A 20,148-nucleotide genomic window follows, 5' to 3' on the forward strand; every position below is an offset into this window, starting at 1 on the left:
GAATAATGTTGTATGGAACTCTGAGTGTGGATAATCACTTCCTTGATGTCCACTTTTAACACGTATTCATGTGAGGAATCTTGATGTCAGTATATTCTACAACCTGTCCACTGCCAGAAATCCCATGAAACTAATCTGATAACCATATAGATGTCAATCATTTTGGCAAGTCAATAAGACAATGGCTGACTTTCCTCAGGTCCCGAGATAACAGAGTATCCCCAAGCTTGCATTGTCAAGATATACTTAGAAGGTTTGCTGGAGTATTGAGGCTAGCCAGATCAGTTAACTGGAAAAGAATGGGCTTCTGTGTTTGAATACAAACTTATCAAGAGGAAGAACATTATTATCTCCAAACAATAAATATAAATACTTCAATGTTTCCCCCAAGAAGAAAGTCTCCATCTTGTCTCTTTTTCGAGGGACCATAGCTGTGACATCATCCAAAGAAGTATAACCTCCAGAATCCACCTTTGTATATTTTTCAAAGGCCTCAAAGATCTGCCAGCTCCATTCACGTTACCTGTTGATGTCGCATATGCAGAACTACACAAATATAAAAACAAGACATGTTGCAATGGAAAGAGCTGTAAACCTTACTTTGGATCTTCAATAATACTATACAACACAAACAATGATTCCACAGTTTCTGGGCACAAAAGATTATGGCGATCATTGGGTTTGATGATTATATCATTTACATACTCGGAGCTCTTGTTACCTCCACCAGGTCCTCCATCAGAACCACCCTGATTTAAAAATGAAACACTCAATTGACCATCTGCATGGCCAAAAACAGTAATGCAAAAGAATATGCAACATGAAAGGAACTGACCATTCATTTTCAAATACCAATAACATCCCTTCAATTTGGCAGCAAGTTCACCTTAATACGGAAATAAACAATTTCAGGAGCAAGACCAGTAGAAGTCACAGAATACATTTCAAAGCATGTTTTTGCCAGATCTTCAGCAAGCTTTAAATTTTCCATGTCTTCTGCAGTTAACAAATTACCTTCAATTGCCTTTTTCTTTGTGATACCATTGGTTGCACCAAGTGCTAGGGTACCTGGAAAGAAACAGACCTGCAAAACAGCAGCAGATGCATCTCCACGTAAAAGATGAAATAAAAATATACATTGTGATCATGGAAGCTTGACAAAATCCTGATAAAGCAGTTTCCTGATGCCAAAAGTTCTGGGCAAACATATGCTAAAGGCATTGAAAAAATTGACTTCCAAAGTCCCAACAACACAACTTTTTGCATTATACAGGGTTGCATATAATCAGACTCAGTACAAGTTAATTGCGAACTGAATTGAGTGTGCATTTTGGAGCCTATTCTGTAGTTTCTTAAATGCTTCTCACTATATGCTGTATACCATATGAATAGAAATATCAAACTTTGATGAATTGACTTTTCAACAGACCTGACAATTCTTAAACAGCATTTGCTTACATAAACTACAAGTGACAACTAAAAATATATGAAACCACAGACTGCACATAACAGCTAGAATTTGTTAGTCCAGGCATTTCCATCCACTTATTCTCTTCAACTATATTCAACCAGATCTAGCAATTTAATGAAACCCACTGTAATATAATTTAATTGTAAAACAATAATTTTTCTAATAGAGATGGTTGAAAATGGAAGCTGCGAGCTTTGGAATGTCTAGAACAATGCTACCATGATCAAAGTTAAATGTGCATCTGGTCATATTCTATAGGGTCTCCTACAAAGGTCACCGAACTGATACCAGAGGTTGTACCGGCCAGTGACCAGTTCGGCACGGTATGGGTCTGTACCTTATCATTCTGTGACGTATCGAAATAAGGACAGCTGGAGAGGGTGGGGAGAAATAGAAGGAGAGGAAAAGAGAGAGGGAGAGGGAAGAGAGGAGAGACTAAGAGGCCGTCATCATCATCGAGGGGGAGAGAGAGGGAGAGGGAGGGAGATGGGGGAGAGCGAGAGAGGCCGAGAGAGAGGTAGAGAGGGAGAGGTCGTCATTGTCATCAAGGGGGAGAGAGAGGGAGAAACTTATCTAGAGGACCTTGCCCGCGGCGGCGGTGATGTTTAGTGTCATCGTTCAGCCAACTGGAAAATGAAAGCCACTAGGGTTTCGAGGGAAGAGGCGCGAAGCTGCGAAATGAATGCGCAGGGGCTAGAGCAAGCATTTAATATACCGAATCGAATATATTGAACTATGCCAGTATTAGACGTGCAAATGAGCCGAGCAGCTCGTGAGTTGCTCAAACTTGACTCAAGCCCAAGCTCGACTCGATTTGACTACTTTTATCGAGCTCTAGTTTGAACAGTTTTTCGAGTTGAGCTTGAATAGCAAAATATTTGACTCGAAAACTTACGAGCCAAATCGAGTATATATATATTCAATAATATTCTATTTTATTTATAATATATTATTAATTTAATATTTAAAATACAATATTTTTTATTGTTTAATCTAACCTAACTCCTATCTTCTAACCATATTCTTTAATTATGACCAAGGCTTGAATTCGAGCTCCAACTCAAGCTCAAGTATAACGCAGTTGATATTCGAGTCAAGCCGATCTCAAGTATCACTTTTTTTTATTGAGTTGAGTTCGAGCTTGAATATTAAGGTTCGATCAATCTCGAGTCAAGTTTCAAACTCGAGCATTTTGAATTGAGTCGAGCTCAAGCCTCTAGCCACTCAACTAAGCTCGGTTTAATTGCACTCCTATTGGTAGTTGACCAGCCTGGTTCGGTATGCCCTGAACCGGCCAGTTCAGCATGATTTGGCTAACAATTGCTCCTACCTTGACACATGAATAATATATCTACAATCTAGTGGCAACAATAGCATGCATGTTTGCATAGGTGGGAAGAGAGGGGGAGGGGGCATCACATACATCTGATAACCTATCACTAGCCACTGATCAAATTCTTTAGAACCATACAAAAATAGCAATTGATACGGCTGTAGTTTATTTTTCCTCAAAGGAGTTCAGATCAGATGGGTGATCCTCCATTGGAGCCTGGAATTCGACAAATATTGCATCTTTTTGTCATGGGAAAGAGTGCCAGAATCAATTTTCCAGCTTCCCCTCCATGGCAAAAGGCCAAAGCAGACAAGAAAAGCTATTTTGGTTTGATCATTACCCTCCACATCATCTTCTAGAAGCCTGAGGCTTTCATTTAGCATTCTGTCCAGCAAGTCAATTCTCTATCAACTCAATGTGATTTTTTGGCACAATACAACTATTACTGTCTCTTTTTTTTGGTCAATAACTATTACTGTCTTAATTTCACAAGAAAATCAATGAGTAGCTTCCTTCAGGACTTCATAGATTCTTCCATTTTTTAACCTCCTGCCTTGAGTTTTTGAATTTATGCACATTCTAAGCAGTCACTCTAAGCACCTTATTTCACTTTGCTCTGTTCTATTTTTGGTACATTAGCTGCTGTAATCTCATCCCTTTCTAAATTCTATAGCTTGTTTCTCATCTTTGATTCTTTAGGTAAGTGGAAAGCACAACGACTCTCTTCACCATTCTATTTAGTCGGACATTCAACAGTCAGTCCGTTCCCCCTCCTATGCAATATGATTTTCACCCCTTGCTTCCTGCAACTTCGAATGCCTCAACCTATTTGCTTACAACCCCATCTCTCCTCTCTTGCAAATTCATGCCGTAACTAAGCATAAGCCTGGCCTTCTAATGCCGGTGTTTCCTTTGAGATTCTCATTCAATGATCTATATCTGAAGATTTCCACATCATTTGGGTGTCCTTAGAAATTGTGTGACTGGTCACAAAATCAGAGCCTTTTTACATATGACCCTTAAATGTCTGCAACATCAGAAACATGTTTGCATATGAAAAAGTATTCACAGAAGATGACATATCAAGAGAAGATGAACTTCATTCATCACACCTTGACACCAATAAGTATGCTTCATGCTTTCATCAAAGATTTGAAAATATTGCATTAATGAATCAAGTTTCCAGCACGGGTCACATGCAGCATGAGAAATAATCAATTTGCCTTTTCCTCATGTATATCCTTGACCATATTCAAGATCATGAAAGAGCAAAACATAGACTCCTTTGTAGTTCTCTCAGAATACCAGGACATGTTAACTACTTTCTCAAAAAAATGGAAAATAAATTGTATGTCTAGTGCCACATTTTAGCAAACGAACATGAAAGCTCTTAATATGGATGCAAGATCATAGCTCTCATGATCTTATAAACAATAGAATTAATTAATAAAAACTTTTTATACAGATTATCAAAAAGTTTGCAGCAACTGCAGCTGTCTACATGTAACCGCAAGATATAAAATATTCCCAGAGAAAGATAGGTTTCTTGTCAGTTTTGTAACCAGCAACATGCTAAGATGTGTTACATACCAGGTGATCCATTTTGGTGCTGAAGCCACCATTAGATCCATAGGGCAGCTCCCCAACCAAAACCAACCCTTTGGGTATTGACTCCCGCACAAGAAGATGTCTGACCCCTTTCATTGCTTCTGTATATATCTCATAAAGATACTTTAGCTGACTATTGCGACTGTTTTTTTGTTGAATCCACACGTTAATTAAGTACTCATAGTAACTGTCACCACGAGATCCCAGCCAAATGTTGTCTCCATTAAAATGACCAGATGGGGACTGTGGTCACAAAAGAATAAGGTCCATAATGTTTATGAAAAATTGCATATATTGGTAAGTCATAAAATACAGGGAAAAAAACGAAAAGAATAAGACATATAGGGAATAGAAATCTAACCAATAACTGTAGCTGCTAACTTAACTAAGCAATTCATGTGAGATATTAATCCTCACTCTCCCCCCACCCCCCACCCAAAGAGAGAGAGAGAGAGATGCTAATCCCCACTCCATGAAGCACAGATTTATTAGGACATTGAAAATCTGCCAAACCAATACCCAAACATTTGGTTAAAAGATTCAAGAAAAGGCAATCAAACATGTTCCTAGCATGCAGCAATAAGATTTATATGGACAATGAGATATATAAGAATTAGAAAATTCAACCAATAACTAAAAGAAGGGCGGCCTCGTGCACAAGGCTCCAGCCATTACAAGGTCTGGGGAGAGTCGAATGTACGCAGCCATACCCCCACATACGAAAAGGCCATTTCTATGTTTCAAACCCATGAGCTGCAGATCCAATAGAGCAACCTTACCATTATGCCAACGCTCGCGCTAAACCAAAAACTATATAAATAAAATCAATGTCATATTTATCCCCTTTAAGCTGATTGCGCTATCTTGCTGAAGTTTCATCCAACTTGCAATGGCTTAACCAAGTTTTGAAGCTTATATTCAAGAAGCATAGAATTACATCTAAAACAATATTTCTCCTTTGATAATTCATCAAATTCTTCAATTATCTTGCATGCTGTAAAGGGAAAACTCTCAGCACTAGTTCTTCTTAATATGATATCCATGTCAATTTCCTGAACTCCAGAAAATATGAGCTTCGTGCTTCTTTATGTAAGTCCTGCCTTGAACCATAACAGGTATTACTCAACTAACAAGTATCAGATATAACCTAAGTTTATAGGAAAAGTACTTTAATGGAGTCTCTGACATGGACAAACTTGATGGTGAGGTAGGGAATTGTAGCAACAGCACCTACTTTTGCCTCAAGTTGTTAGAGATTGCCCAAAGAATATAACGGAGTTTCATAAAGAATAACAATGATGGACGACGTGGACTTGAATAATGACTAAGTCATAGTGTTTGTGGATGCTAATGTTATTGTATGCAGTATGTGGACTTGAATATTGCAATTAGATTGTCATTGTAATAACCATCACATTTTGCAGCTGCTTTTTACATGACTACATGCTTTTCTACATGTAAATTATAGGAACACATGCACACGCACAAATTTTACTGCAATATCACTCGGCGGCAATGGTATGTCTTCAGGTCTGGTCAGGTTTAAACGTTCATATTAGGAAAAACCTGTCAACCAAAACCCGACCCACTTATTAAACAAGTCAGAAATCCAACCCAACCTGCTTATTAAACAGCTAATCCAACCTGACCCGCATAACCCATACAACAAATAGATTAGATTGTGTTGAACAAGTTAAATAGGTTTTATAAATGTGTTATTCGGGTTAAACAAGTCTTAAATGTGTCAGGTTCAAACTGTATCGACCTAACCTAATCACTAAGTGGGTAAAAATGGGTTAAACAGGTCAGGGCTCTAAACCTGAGAACCTGACCTATTAAATAAATAGGTTAAGTCTAGTGAACCCATTTACGACCCAGGCCTATTTATGCCAAACCCAAATCCATTTATCTTGCGTTCGTTGCTGGTCAGGTAGTCACAACAGGTTCATATTAAATGTCACAACAGGTTGACAAGCTGGATCATAAATACCCACCACTAGTATCACCGCCATATTTTATCATTTTTTTTAAGATTTCTGGTTTTGGTGTATCTAGATCATTTTGTATGCACATCGCACATTGCACATCGCATGCCTGCTTCAAGCTTCACAGCAGGAAATTCCATGGAAAAGGATTACAAGCAAACAAAGATTGATTCACACTTGTTGTGACATTTAATCTCAATTTTCTATGCTAGAAAGTTTTGAAACAAACAAAATGAAGCATTCAAACAAAGCATTAAATCATGTCTTAGAAGAACATACTCCTACCTCAAGAATTTAACTAAGAGCATGTGTTATTAGAAAAACATAGATGAAAAACAAGACTTTCTCCAATGAAGTTTTTCCAAGATGACTACAGAAACACCTACCAAAGACTGTTAGTGCATAGTCCTGAAGCACACAAGGACAGCTTAGTCAACTTGATTCTACTCTGAATTGCACTATAAAGCAATCCTGTGCATGACTGAATGACATAATTCTTAAAAGTCACTTGCTGATGCCGAGATAAAAACTTGTCAGGAATAAAATACAATGAATGCCACCATTTACTAAAAATAGGAAAGAAACTCAAAAGGAACAGAACTGCTAAATTACAAGTTGAAATAAAATCCTCGTACCTGATGTATATAGGCACCAGACCTTCCACCTTGGGAAGCGTCCTTAAATGTTTCAATACCTTCATTGCCTCTGAACCATATCTTCGATCACCTGAAATTTTACTGAGGTAGTTAAACTCAAGTTGTAAGGTTGAAACTTCAGAAGTACTGCTCAAGCTGTCTGGAGCAGGATGGGCTGTATTATCATGAAGAATGACATCACTGAAAGGAATGGATGTTGGACTTGAAGTAAAAGCAGCTAACAGCTTGTCAGACAAATTCTTTGCTATTTTCAGGAAGACCTCTGGTTTAGCTCCTTTAAGATTCACAGATATTCCACCTTCCAAGGTGCCATGTTCACCCCCGCTTAAATGATAAGCACTGAGAAGGCCCCCTAAAACACGAATGGTTGTTTCAAATAAGTTGTCCTTCCCTTTTGTATTGATTCTTTCCATAAGGTGTTCTTCTATCCACATTTCTGCTTCAGAAACAATTTCATCAGCACCTATTATCGTGGCTGTATCCAAGGAATCTATAATGGTGGAAACTAGACCTCCCAAACCATCAATTCCTCTATGACTCAAGGGCATTAGTTCTTCATAACCAATTGCATAGGATTTATAGCCAGACCAAGCATGGAGAAACGCCTCTTTAACCTTTTGTTGCCTAGATATCCATTCAGACATGGGATATAGTTTGTTTGGATCAAAATCAGAAGTACACTTACGCCCTTATCAGAAGGAAGCTGAGGAGGAAGCCTTGGAGGCTTTCTCCAAAATCTTCCAATTGTATGGACACCTCCCTTGCAAAGTTTATTTTCCCCAACCAAAGCATCATTTAAAAGAGCACTGGATGTTGAATGATTGGAAACCTTATGCATTACCATTAAGTATGCTAACCCAGCAATCATCAATAGCATTAAAAAAATTTCTATACTACATCTTCTGCAGTCATGTCTGATGCTACTAGGAATCAATGCCTGAGTAATCACCTACAGGGAAGAAACAGCACAGACAAAGAAACTCAGATTCAACTCATAATATGATAATTTTACCACTATAAATGTCATCTCAGATGTAACTAATAATCAATGACTCAGTTATCACCTAGAAGGAAAAGTTAGGTATAGAAGTTTATCATCAAAGCATAATTCTATAACCTATCACTATGAAAAGATCACAAATTTGATAGATAACAAAATTAGTTTGGATGCTCAAAGCAAATCAGAATCAAGATGGGAGAAAAAGACATCATTGCAAGGCAAACAATACGTTTCGTAGAGATTTTAAAGAGCCCAAAATTAATTTCTTATAAGAATAGAAAGAAGAATGGAAAAAACTTCTCAAAGATAGGACATCTTTACTTTCACTCAGTGACTAGTATCAGCTGAAAACTACAGATTTCTATGTGCTCAGTTAAGATGCAAGTTACCTACCTGTTTAGCATTCATAAAAAAATAGCAAGTCTGGCTAATACAAGAAGCAAGTATGAGGCACGGAGATGGATTCAAGCACAATTGGTTCAATCAACATAACGGTTGACAATTGAATCGTTATTGTAGAGATCATAAGTAAGGCCATAAATGGGCCCGGGCCCACCTGGTGTCCATTGGATCCGGCCAGCTTTACGTTTGCTCTGGGCCAAGCATGAGAATCCAAGGCCCAGTATGTTTTCAGCCAGGGTTTCTTCTATAACCTTAGCCTGGCTCCCAACCCAAAACCCCTAAATATCCCTGCTCCCCCTCATCCCTTCTCACCGCGCATCACTTTGCCCCTTCTTCCATTCTCTCCATCCATTCATTTCTTCAACATCTCCCTAATCTTTCTCCCTTTCTTTCCCTCACCCCCCTCAGCGCCTCCCTCTCTCTCATAGACACACACATGTGCCTCTATTCCCCTCCCCTCTCAGTGCCTCCCTCCGTGCCTCATGACGATCATCCCTCTCTCTATCCCTCTCCCTCTGATGTCCAATCTATGTCCCCCTCTTCCCCTCCTGCCCTCTCAACATCCCGACCCAAAACCTCCCTTCCTCTCTTCCCTCTAGCCCCCTCTCTTCCCCTTCACCTCTCTCAAGTGGGCAATAGTAGGTCAGAGGCTGACAAATCTACCAGTCAATTCAGGTTTTCAGATGGTTGAGCTTCATGCATGTCAGGCTCAGGACAAATCCTTAAAACAATTCAAGCTTCACCTAAGCCTGGCCAGAAGCCCGAAATTTTTTTCAGCCAGGCTCAGGTTGAAGGGAAGCCTGATCAGGCTAGCACAATGCTGGCTATAAGTAAATTTTTAAATCTCTTGTTTTTGGTATTCAAATCACAACTAATGAGGTAAAAAATTAACTACATAAGATTCTTATGACATCGTGAACCTTGGCCATGCCAAATCAGATTGGATTGAATAAGAAGGGAGAAAAATAATTAAATAGGGTGATGATATAGGAAGAAATTTGAACCATTGATAAATTACCATCTAACCTGCTAATTCTCTTAGCACATAGTAAAGTAAATAAATTGATAATGGGATGAGGATAGCTGGAGATTACTTACAAAGAGAACGCTCTATGGGAGAAGTTGGGTTTAAAAATGGGTAATAGCAGCAACAAAGTTGAGAGCAATTGGTGCAGCTTAAATTAATTGGAAAAGCACAGATGAAAAGAGAGGGATCGTGAAAGAAGCAAGAGAATAAAGGAGTACTAAGGTGGCATTCAGAGGTTAATTAAAATATTCTGGTTCAAGATATGAAGTTGGAATGGAATAATAATTAATAAAGGGACAGGGGGATGTTCATAATCACTAATTTTGTTTTTTCAAATGAAGAATATGTCCTTGCAGACAACTATATAACTGTTTTTGGTTCTCCAATACTCTATAAGTGACTTAATGCATATTTGTTTCCTGAAAAATGATTTGGGTGAGTTCAACCAGCATACGTAACCAACAGCTTTCATAATATAGGAGTGCAAAGGTGTCATTCAGCCACTACAAAAATCTGATGAGCATTGAGAAAGATCACACAATCTTGAATATTACTAACTAGAAGTTTATTAGTTTTATATACCAGCATAAATTCTTTAGTCCTATGCATATATTGTAGTACCTTCTTTGCTATTATTAAATGCTCCCAACCATAATTTTGTTGGTGATAACTAGAGGTGTGCAAAAAAGAGGCCAAACAGCAAACCCAATCCGAACCGGTCTCTTCGGTTTAGTATATATCAGTTTTTTTTTTTTTTTCAAATTCGGTTTAAAGAAGTCTTGAACCGAAAAAATTTGGTTTGGGTTTAGTTTGAGTTTTCAGAAAACCGATTCAAGCCAACCCGACCTGCCCCAACCTGACCCATGTATATGTATTCAAATTGTCTTGACCCGACCTGACCTATATGTGCCTATATATATATTTCAATTTTTTTTTTTATATCTTCTTTCATATATAAAATAGAATTTTTATGATTAAACTTAGCCTGGCTCATTTAGTATAGTCTATATATAAAATATATTTTTTTATGTTTAGACTTAGCTCAAACCATTGAATATCAATCCGATAAATCAAACCGAACCGAACCGAACCGAATTTTTTGGATTGATTCTAAGCGGTTTTTGTAGATAGACGGTTCGGTTACCATTTCGATTTCAGAAAGCCGGTTAAATCGCTTCCATTCCGGGCTTAGCTCCAAACTGGCCCGACCTGACCCATACACACCCCTAGCGATATCCCAACAACCCTCCATGAAGATTAATGTAAGAAACACGCACATGCATCATAAAAACCAATTAATGATTCATACATTTGGGTGGGGTTTATCAACTGGGGCCATGCCCCCCATACAAAATTGGAAACTTCCTATTCGGCTATAGAGGGCAACAACCCAAAATCTTCAGCCAAACAAACCAGCCTCCCCTTCGATTCCATAAGCACTAGTCTCTCTACTCCCTAAAATCGTGACCTTATTTTAATCTACTCAAATAAAAAATGATGAAATAATAAGCATATTACCAAGCTTTCTACTCTCTTTAGTGTAACTAGACTGCCCATAACTCTATCCTTCCTCCCTCTTCAATCCATATCCATTTACTTCCACTAAAGCTAGCTCCCTGAAATAATTGAATTAACTCACATATCTTTTACCCAGCCTCTATCTCTCTGTCCTACTAAATAAAGAAAGAGATAATTGAAGTTTCTACCAATATACTACTTCAGCAAACTCAAACAATATCATTTCTAGCTAATAGCATATGATGTGATTAGGACATACCTTATTGCCAGACAGCAGATCTAGTCATGATACGCTAAAACTTAAGGAACAAATAACTTGAAGCTCTCGCAGGTCTAGCCTACCTATGCATAAGTTTGCATTCAACATGGTAGTTACCTAAGGCTTTAAACACCAATACGTTCCTTAATTTTTTTTATAAGATATGTGGCAATTTTTAGGTATAATTCGTGGACTACTTGTCTCCTTGTTACCAGATCAGTCTTTATGAAACTGTGTTTTCCTGCTCCAATTGATATTAGATATACACCCTGTGCTATATGAAAGTAAGTGTCCAATATAATGTGCTGTCAGGACAACCTGCTCAAATTAAATTATTTTGCTTAAGGATGTCGGTGACAAATCATGAACCAAACTCCAACCATCATTTTCACAAGATTAGAATTGAATATACATAATTTGAAGCAGCACAGATTTTGAATCAACAAACAGTGATGAGTTCAGGATTAGGCTATGGTATTATCCTACAATAGGCGTACAAAGTACATGGTTAAACAATAAATCTTTTTTTCTGCCGATGATGATGGGCTACTTAAAAGGGGATAGCCTCCCTCAAGCCCCCAAAATATCCCACCATCCCAGACAAAGTTGTGATCATTCCAAGGCCTCTCAATATATCATCTCTTAACTCATATTATAGGCTTCAGTATTGACTTCTTATAAAATATATCAAGATCAAAAGGTAAATATTGTTTTTAATAACTTATAACAAAAAAACAAGAAATTATTTTTTATTCATGACTCTACTCAAGAAAACAATATAGTAGTTGCAATATATTTCACACAAGCTCATCTTCCGCTGATGATTATGAAACAAGCATGTGAATATGGATACGCATAGCAACAGAGTCTCAATTATCCAGACAAGTAATATGGAAAAAGACCATATCTTGTGATATATCTACTTGATGCTTGATACAAAAAAAGGGAATAAGACTAAGCATGAGTACATGGTACCATGCCACTAAAAGGTGCAAGCACATATTTTACCACATTTGGTGCAATTAAGTAAAAACAGCCACTCTTTTGATATGATTAATGTCGAGGATGCCAGTGTTTCAAGTTATGACAGAAACAGCATAACCACAAAAAAGAGAAGGTTTTGATCTTGAAAAATCATTGAGGAGAAAGAAAAAAGGGATTGATCATATAGATTCAACCTCCTCGAATAGAAAACTTGCGAGATTTGCATTTTAGTTTGTGAGACTTGAGCTCAAATCACCTTTGTAGAGTTTCAAGTTCAAAACCACAATGAGTTCTAGTAATCTTTCTCCTACAGATTTGTGCATCAATCATCATTGCGTAAATGTAGTTTATCCACAATTAAACTCTGAAAAGAGAAAAATCACACAATTATTCATGAAAATATAGATTATTTTATTTATCCCTGTTTCTTTATGGAGAAGATTTACAATCCATACCTCAAAGACTTGTATATTCATTGACATTAAGATTGTCAATGTTGCAAGCTATTATCAAACAATTTAACAATATTTGCGCTTTGAAATGGTGTGAAACATGAGGCATGCAAATGCTTTCTCTTGCCAGAAAAAGTGAATATAAAGAAACAATACATCCTATCTAGAACACTATGTGATATATACACATTCTTGAATTGTTTTTGCTTACCTTTATTCTTTGTACCTGTCCTAATGCTTTAAACATTTTGAGTTCTTTATATTCTCAGCTGAAACTCCAGAGCTCAAACCAAAAATGTTGAAAGTGCAAAAATTACTAAAACTAAAGCTTAATGGGCCCATTCAAGGATGCAGAACTGAGTTTTCAAACCCAAAAGGATTCGACCGATACAATGTCGTCCTCAATTCTCATGCATGACAAGACCAACGTTCAAAATCTGCACTTTGCAAATGTGGTTTAGAAGCCATTTGATCATATGTACATAATAAAAACCTCTTCAAGAATGGAGCACAACAGAGCAGCTTTCCCTCCACTTCTCAAAAAAAGAGAATGGAGCACAACCCAATTTAACAAAGATTTAAAAATTATCTGGTTGGTGCTATTTTAAATAGTCAACATTTCCTTTAAATTAGGAGAGAGTACATAAGTTGTAGATTTGAAAAGCAAATTAAATAATTTTTCAAACAAAAACCAGGAAATGGTGCATATCATCTTGATCGAGAACACTGATGAGGAGGGATGACAGGACTTGCTGTTTTGTATCAACTTATTTTAAACATTAACGCCCTGTCTGTGTGTTTAGATGCCACATCCAAAACACAGCTTCGATGAAGTAGAGATTATCTAAGTTAAGGAAACATAAGGAAACATTTGGAGGATTCCTTGGCTTGCTTAAAGATCCAACAAAAGAAGAACTCTTTAATTTTGAAAAAGCAATAAGGAGACCCACTCAGCCTCCGGCAAGACCTACTTTCAGATACTGTTAAACCGAGCAATTTTGAAATCATATAGCCTAGTAATTTTGAAATCATAAAGCAGAGTGCATAACGACATAAGTAGACATAACACCAAGATGTGATTGTTCGCCTTTCCCAGATCAAGAACTAACATGGAGGGTCAGAGAAACAAGAAAAATTGCTAACTTGATCCCCATTTTCTTTTCTTTTCTTCCTGGATCAAGAACGACATGAGCTTGCAAAGCCAATGTCAATCAGCTCTTGAAACGGAAAAGAAATCGAGATAGAGAATCAGACCCACCACCAGGTCACGTACATCTCGATCAAGAATAACAACAACAAATAAACTAAAAGCGAGACTGCTTTTTGACGAGAAAATGACCTGACTTCGAAATGAAACACCAGAACCAGGTCATCAAGCCGCAAAAATCCGCAGAATTACCAACCAAGAACACGCAAAACCATTTAACAGACATGAAATTTATCAGCTCCCAGAGATCGGATTACGAAAAGAAGAAAGAAAAAGGAATCAAAAATAAGAGCGGGAATCAATATCTTGAGAAAAGAGGAGGGCGATGGAACCTTGAATCGGGATCGGTGGCGGAACTTGGCATTGTCGTAATCGACGTCTTGCATCGAATAAGGTAACGGCCTGGCCGACATGACCGCCACTGCGAGGAATTAGGGTTTCTACTCGTCGTCTTTTCTTCCTCCCTGGTTCGCTCGTCGACGAGACCTAGAGGGGCCAAGAACGGGACACCGGGAGGGAGAAGCATAGAAAAGGGGGAGGAGAGGGTCGGCAACCCGGGAAGAAGACCGCGTAACGAAGCACGATGGTTATCGCTCCGTACTGCGATCGCGGCCAGAGCGAAAGGAGGAGGGAGGGAGAGGGAGAGGGTTGGCCGTCGAGGCTTTTTGTACGGAACTCTGTACGGACTTAATGGGGTGGCGGCCTGCAAGCTGGCGTGCATTTTACGATCGCTCGTCAGGCGCGCACAAGACCACCTGATGGAATAGTTTGGGACAGATCAGCCGCTGGAGAGCGACTCGGCCCCACCTAATCTGATTGTTCTCTTCTTTAGGAAAACCGTGGCCTATCCCACCTCAAATTTGATTGATTAATGAATAAGATCTTATCTGATCCTTCTCAGGTCACATTGCCCTTTTTCTTTTTTTTCTTTTTTTTTCTTTTTCCTTTTTTTTTTTTGCGAGAAGAGGGAGGTGAGGAGAACCTCGTCCCCATAGCAATTCTCACTAGATCTCTTCTCTGCTGGAGAGTGTTCGATACGGATAAAATATTTTTTACTTATACCCTCCCCATCCATGGCAGAGCCCCACCAGCATGGCAGCTCCATCCACATGTGAGTATGGATCATAAACGGTTCAGGTCACATGCAAGTCGGATCAGAAAATCATAAATCTGAGCCCGACTTGTTTATTAAACAGGTCAGAAATTACAATATAAACCTGTCATGTTTAATAAAAATGCAACCCAACCCAACCCGTTTAGCCTATTTAATAAACAGGCAAGCTGTTTGCCCAACCTGACCCGACCTGTTTAACCTGTTTAATAAATAAGTAACCTCTTAGGCTCTTAGCCTTAGGCCTTAGCCCAATCCGACCCGACCCAACCTATTTTATATATTAAGCAACATAAGAAAAAAAAAAGAAAGTAAATGTAGAAATATTACAAAAATTTTGTCCCAACATCATTGACATTAAAAAAGTATTCAACCTTTACAAAAAGCTGAATATAAGGAATACAAGTTATTTGTTCATTCATCTAATACCAGCAATATTAAAAAAGCATTTAATCTTTACACAGATAAGAAATACAAATCAAATCATCCAAATTTACAAGCATGACATCTCCGGCATTTCTTGGAAGAGAAATCAGCCAGAATCGCATCCTTACGTCATGTTCCATGAAGATGCATCACACCATACACTGGATCTTAAACAAGAAATCACATTTTGATCAGTTATTGAAACCGCCCTTGCCGGCTTGAAAGGTCCACCAAGGTTTTACTCACAATAGGTGGTTCCTCATAGACTTGAATTTGTAGGAGTCGCCGATCTTTGCTATTTATTCTTCAGCTGATTCAGAAAAACTGTGTTATAGTCTTGGTGCAAGTGATAACAATAGCTATGAAGCATCTTCCCTATTCAGTGCAGGTGATTTGATAATACTATAACAATCTAGCCACATTCTAACTTACATTATAAATGCAGTTATAGGTGAGTGATGAGTCGCCTTACCTTTGTTCCAAGAATGCTTGTTGAATTTGAGCTCTGGCAAACCTTTTTGCATTAAGCAAGGTCCAAGTTCCTCTGCCTCTCCATAGCCAATAAAAGAAAGATGCTTATTCCTCGATTTTCTACAACATCTTCTACACATGATATGCTAATTGCACGTGCGAGCAAGAGGCAATATTAACAAAGATATAAGGCATGATTCAAGCTTGGAAGTATAAAGTTGCATTCTCATATTTTTGGAAGTATTTAAAAGACAAAAGGATAAAAAAATAAAGAATGGACCAGCCGATTCAAATGGCACAGCAGTTCTCAGATAATTATCAAAGTAAATTAAGCATGATACTTAAATAAATAAAGAGGCCATTGATTCAGGAATACTTGATTCTCTCATAACTGAACTATTGCAAGTTATTCCGGGAAACATAAGCAGACTACAAGAACAGAGTAATATAATCGATGGTTATCAAGTTGGCAATAAGAGAGCTCAAACAATGGTGTCCAGAAGTTACTGGAATATATGAAATACCAAAATATTGTGCAGAGGAAGACAGCAAGTTGACTCTATGAACTGAAGAAGCACCTAAACTTTTCACAAGACCCATAACTCTGTAGGACCTGCACCATTAGCAGACTAAAGATTCCTGATGCTATTAAGCCACAAAGATTTCTTTGAATCCAAAAATGAACATTTATAACTTTGAAATATCAATTAGCAAACAAGTCCGATTCACAATTGGTGGGCCCAAGCTTTACCAACAAGGTTCCTGGAAACTAGTCAATCAAACATCTTTTTCAGATAACTTTCTTCCCAAATTTGAGTTCCCTCTCTTCTATACCATTCGCAAAAGTAATATCCTATCAGCTACTAATGGTAACAACTGGCCATATAGTTTTTTTTATCCCAGTTTTTTGATTCTGTCGGTGGTGTAACAACTAGTCAACGCTACATTACTTTGTCGGTGCTGTAACAACTAGTCAATGGCCATATGGTTTCCATTAGTCACGAATAAGAGATACATCTGGGCGAGGAAGAAGACGGATGAACAAAAGTTTGACGAGAAAAAAGAGACGCCGGCTTCTTTTATTTATTTTTTTTTTGATTTTTTTTAATATTATGAAATTGATGGATTCCATTAATGGTAGGAGTTTCATTTCGATTTAACTTTTATTGTTTAAAAAAAATAAATGTTAGAGAAAACAGGTCAAAATAGGAAGGTTGTCTATACAATATCTTTTGGTTCATTCATCAGACGGTGTCGGTTAACCGTTTATCAGTAGTCTTTTTCCATATCCATCACCACCGCCATCAGCATTGAAGGCAAAAAAAAAAACTATAATGTAGCATGGTCCCAAGAATGAACCCGTATCCCAGTTTTTTTTCTTCAAATAGCTGTGAGAAAAAGTTTCAAGACAAATATTTTTATGCTATTTTTAGAAAATAGAATCATATACGACTATATAATAATATTAATAAATTTTTATATTTGAAACCAATTTAATGGTGACTCCAACAAATTCTAGATACTTGGGAGGAAAAGTAGAGGTGGTGACCAAAAAACTATCAATTTATAAATGATCTATTTATTGAATGAGTTAATAATCCAAACCCGAACTCAAACCTTTTTATTTAATGGATAATTTGATCTGGCTTGCATAACTTATTTAATAAGCGGATCAAATCAACTTAAATGGGCTAATTGTCAAACCTAAATATGACCTATCTAACAAAAGGTATTTTGATAGGTCAACTGTTGTTTATGCCAAATATCAGCATGTTTAAAGTATCTTAGTTGCAAAAGGTCATAAATTGACATGCTTGTCTCTATGTTTATTTTAACTTCGAATTCTCTATAAATCATATGAAATAAATCCAAAATATAGTTTGCTCAAAGTAATATAATTTTTTTACTAAGTAATAGATTATTAAACTTCACTTTTGAGAGCTTTACACTTGGATGATATTCAATATCTTACTGGAAAAAGGGTGATGCCGCCAGCTTATAGTATTTCAATCTCACCTTTTATTCAATTCCATACAAATGTCAATGAGAGGAGCACAAGGAAAAAATACTTCCAATTTTTTGATTAGATTTTTGTCACATCATTTATACCTTCAGATGAAAATGCTTCGCAAAATACACATGCATCATTAATAGATTTTTGTCCATATATCGATACCATCATGTTCTCACTCAAAATTTGGCCCACAGACCGATTAGGCTGCAGGTTTCAACGTCTGGGCTTCAAGTCTCTTACAAACTTACTCGAACCAACATGGGTCTGCACGAGCCCAAAAAGTATTCAGGGTCGGGTTGGGTCGAAGCTGAGACTCAAAACCGCTGGCTCAACCGAATGCAAGATGTTTAAACATACTTCAAGCCCGACTCCTCGTGAACAAGTGCACCGATGAGAGAATCATGAGATGGAAATAAACGCGCTTTCTTTTTTTTGCTTTTTTTTTTTTTTTTTTTTTTTTGCCAAGACGGGCAAGTCAGACTATCCGAATCCGAACACAGCCAATAAAATGAAAAAAATAGAATATCACAAAATGCCTTAGGCAAATCCTCTCCCCGGATCTACAGAGTGCTACCAAAGTGATTGGCCGCTACCTAGTTCGCAGCACTGTTGGTCTTCCGAAAAACGTGCTTGGCCTCAAAGGTCATTCCATCCTCGCTTATCGACCAAATGTCTCGAAGTAGGGGGTAGTCCCTACTCCAGCCACGTGGACCCTTCTAGATCTAACCGATCACTGAATAAACGCGCCTTCCGTCAGCACGAGCATGTGTAGTTCGGGTCCTGGAGATTTGGTTCCTTTTTTTTTTTTGAACCAACCAAGATGAATAATGCCCTGGCTCAAACAAGCCTGCCCCAATGCAGCCTTTGTATGTTTAAGGCCCTGTTTGGGGGAGCTTTTGGAGGGCTAAAAAGCACTTTCTAGCCCTCCAAAAGTACTTTTAGATAAAAAAATGGTGTTTGGTAAAATTTTCGGAAAGCTGTTTCAGTTTTTGCGGGAAGCTGAAAACAGCTTTGGGGGAGAAGCTCCAATTTGGAGCTTTCCGAAAATGCTGTTTTCAGCTTTGTCGGGAAGCTATTTTTTGGACCAAAATACCCCCATTTAAATCATACTTTTTCCTCTAAAACTCTCATCCCGCTTCTTCCTCTCTCACCCATCCTCTCCCTCTACCTCTCTATCTTCTTCTTCCTCTCAACGTCGCCGCCTATGTTCCTTTTTCCTCTTCTCTTTTTTTTTTTTGTTTTGGGAGCTCGTGGCTACCCACGGTGGCAGCCACCATGCCGGCTACCACCCATGGCCGGCAACCCCTCTATATTTCAATGAAATAAAATAATAAATAAATAAATAAAAATATTAGTAAATATTTAACCAATTTTATCATCCAGCTAGAAAATTTGTGAGAGAGATAAATGGTCATTAGAATGATGAAAAATTAATTTACACTAATAATTATAATATTTTATATATTTATTATTGTATTATACTATAAGTATAATATTATATTACATTATATCATAATACATTGATATGTTATATTAAATAATTTAATATTATATTAAATTATTATTCTATAATATATAATGTTATAGTACTATATTATAATAATATTATATTACATTACATTAATATTATACTATATCATATATTTATGTATTAATATATATTATATTTTATTATGCTCTATTATATAATACTGGTAATGTCCTTTATGGTCATTTTGTCACACAAAAGTACTTTCTCAGTTTGTTTACCAAACATATGTTAAAGTGCCACAGCACTTTACAAATGTAGTTACCAAATAGCAAACAGCTTTTTATAAACGCTCTGCTTCAGGCAGTTCTACTTCTAACAGCTTCTCCAAACAGGACCTAAGCCTGTTTGGATACTTTGCATCGCATATCCATCAATAAGTTAAACATCTGACTGAAAGTGAGAGGAATGGGAGGAGAGCAGAAACTAGTGCACCATGCGGCGGTGCACCGCACCAATCACATGTGTTTGTTTGTGTAGACTCCATTTATCAAATATAAAATCAGTCTTTCTTTTTTTTTTTTTTCTTTTTTCTTGGTGCTCGCCTCACATAATTTTTGTTCTTCTTCCTACCATCCATGGCTGGTGAAATTTGTGTGACATAGCGAAAAGGTAAGCATTCTGTAACCGCTTGCACTTCCACAGGAAGAGGGGTGCAATCATTGATGGAGTCGCAAGGTCGGCAACGGGGTTGGA

General features: G+C 37.5%; 1 protein-coding gene across 1 annotated transcript; it reads right to left on the reverse strand.

The window, feature by feature from the left end:
- Positions 1-23: 23 nt before the first annotated feature.
- On the reverse strand, positions 24-14,636 carry LOC103703024 (mannosyl-oligosaccharide 1,2-alpha-mannosidase MNS3). Its single transcript, XM_089930926.1, is given in 9 exon segments — positions 24-314; positions 316-523; positions 601-781; positions 895-1,084; positions 4,395-4,655; position 6,573; positions 7,033-7,730; positions 7,733-8,002; positions 14,235-14,636. Coding segments are annotated over 9 exon segments (2,034 nt in total). The 5' UTR covers positions 14,316-14,636; the 3' UTR covers positions 24-170.
- Between the last annotated feature and the right edge of the window lie 5,512 nt (positions 14,637-20,148).

This window comes from Phoenix dactylifera, chromosome 5, assembly GCF_051530095.1.
Source record: "Phoenix dactylifera cultivar Ajwa chromosome 5, Ajwa_hap1_PhDact_Kaust_v1.1, whole genome shotgun sequence".
NCBI lineage: Eukaryota > Viridiplantae > Streptophyta > Magnoliopsida > Arecales > Arecaceae > Phoenix > Phoenix dactylifera.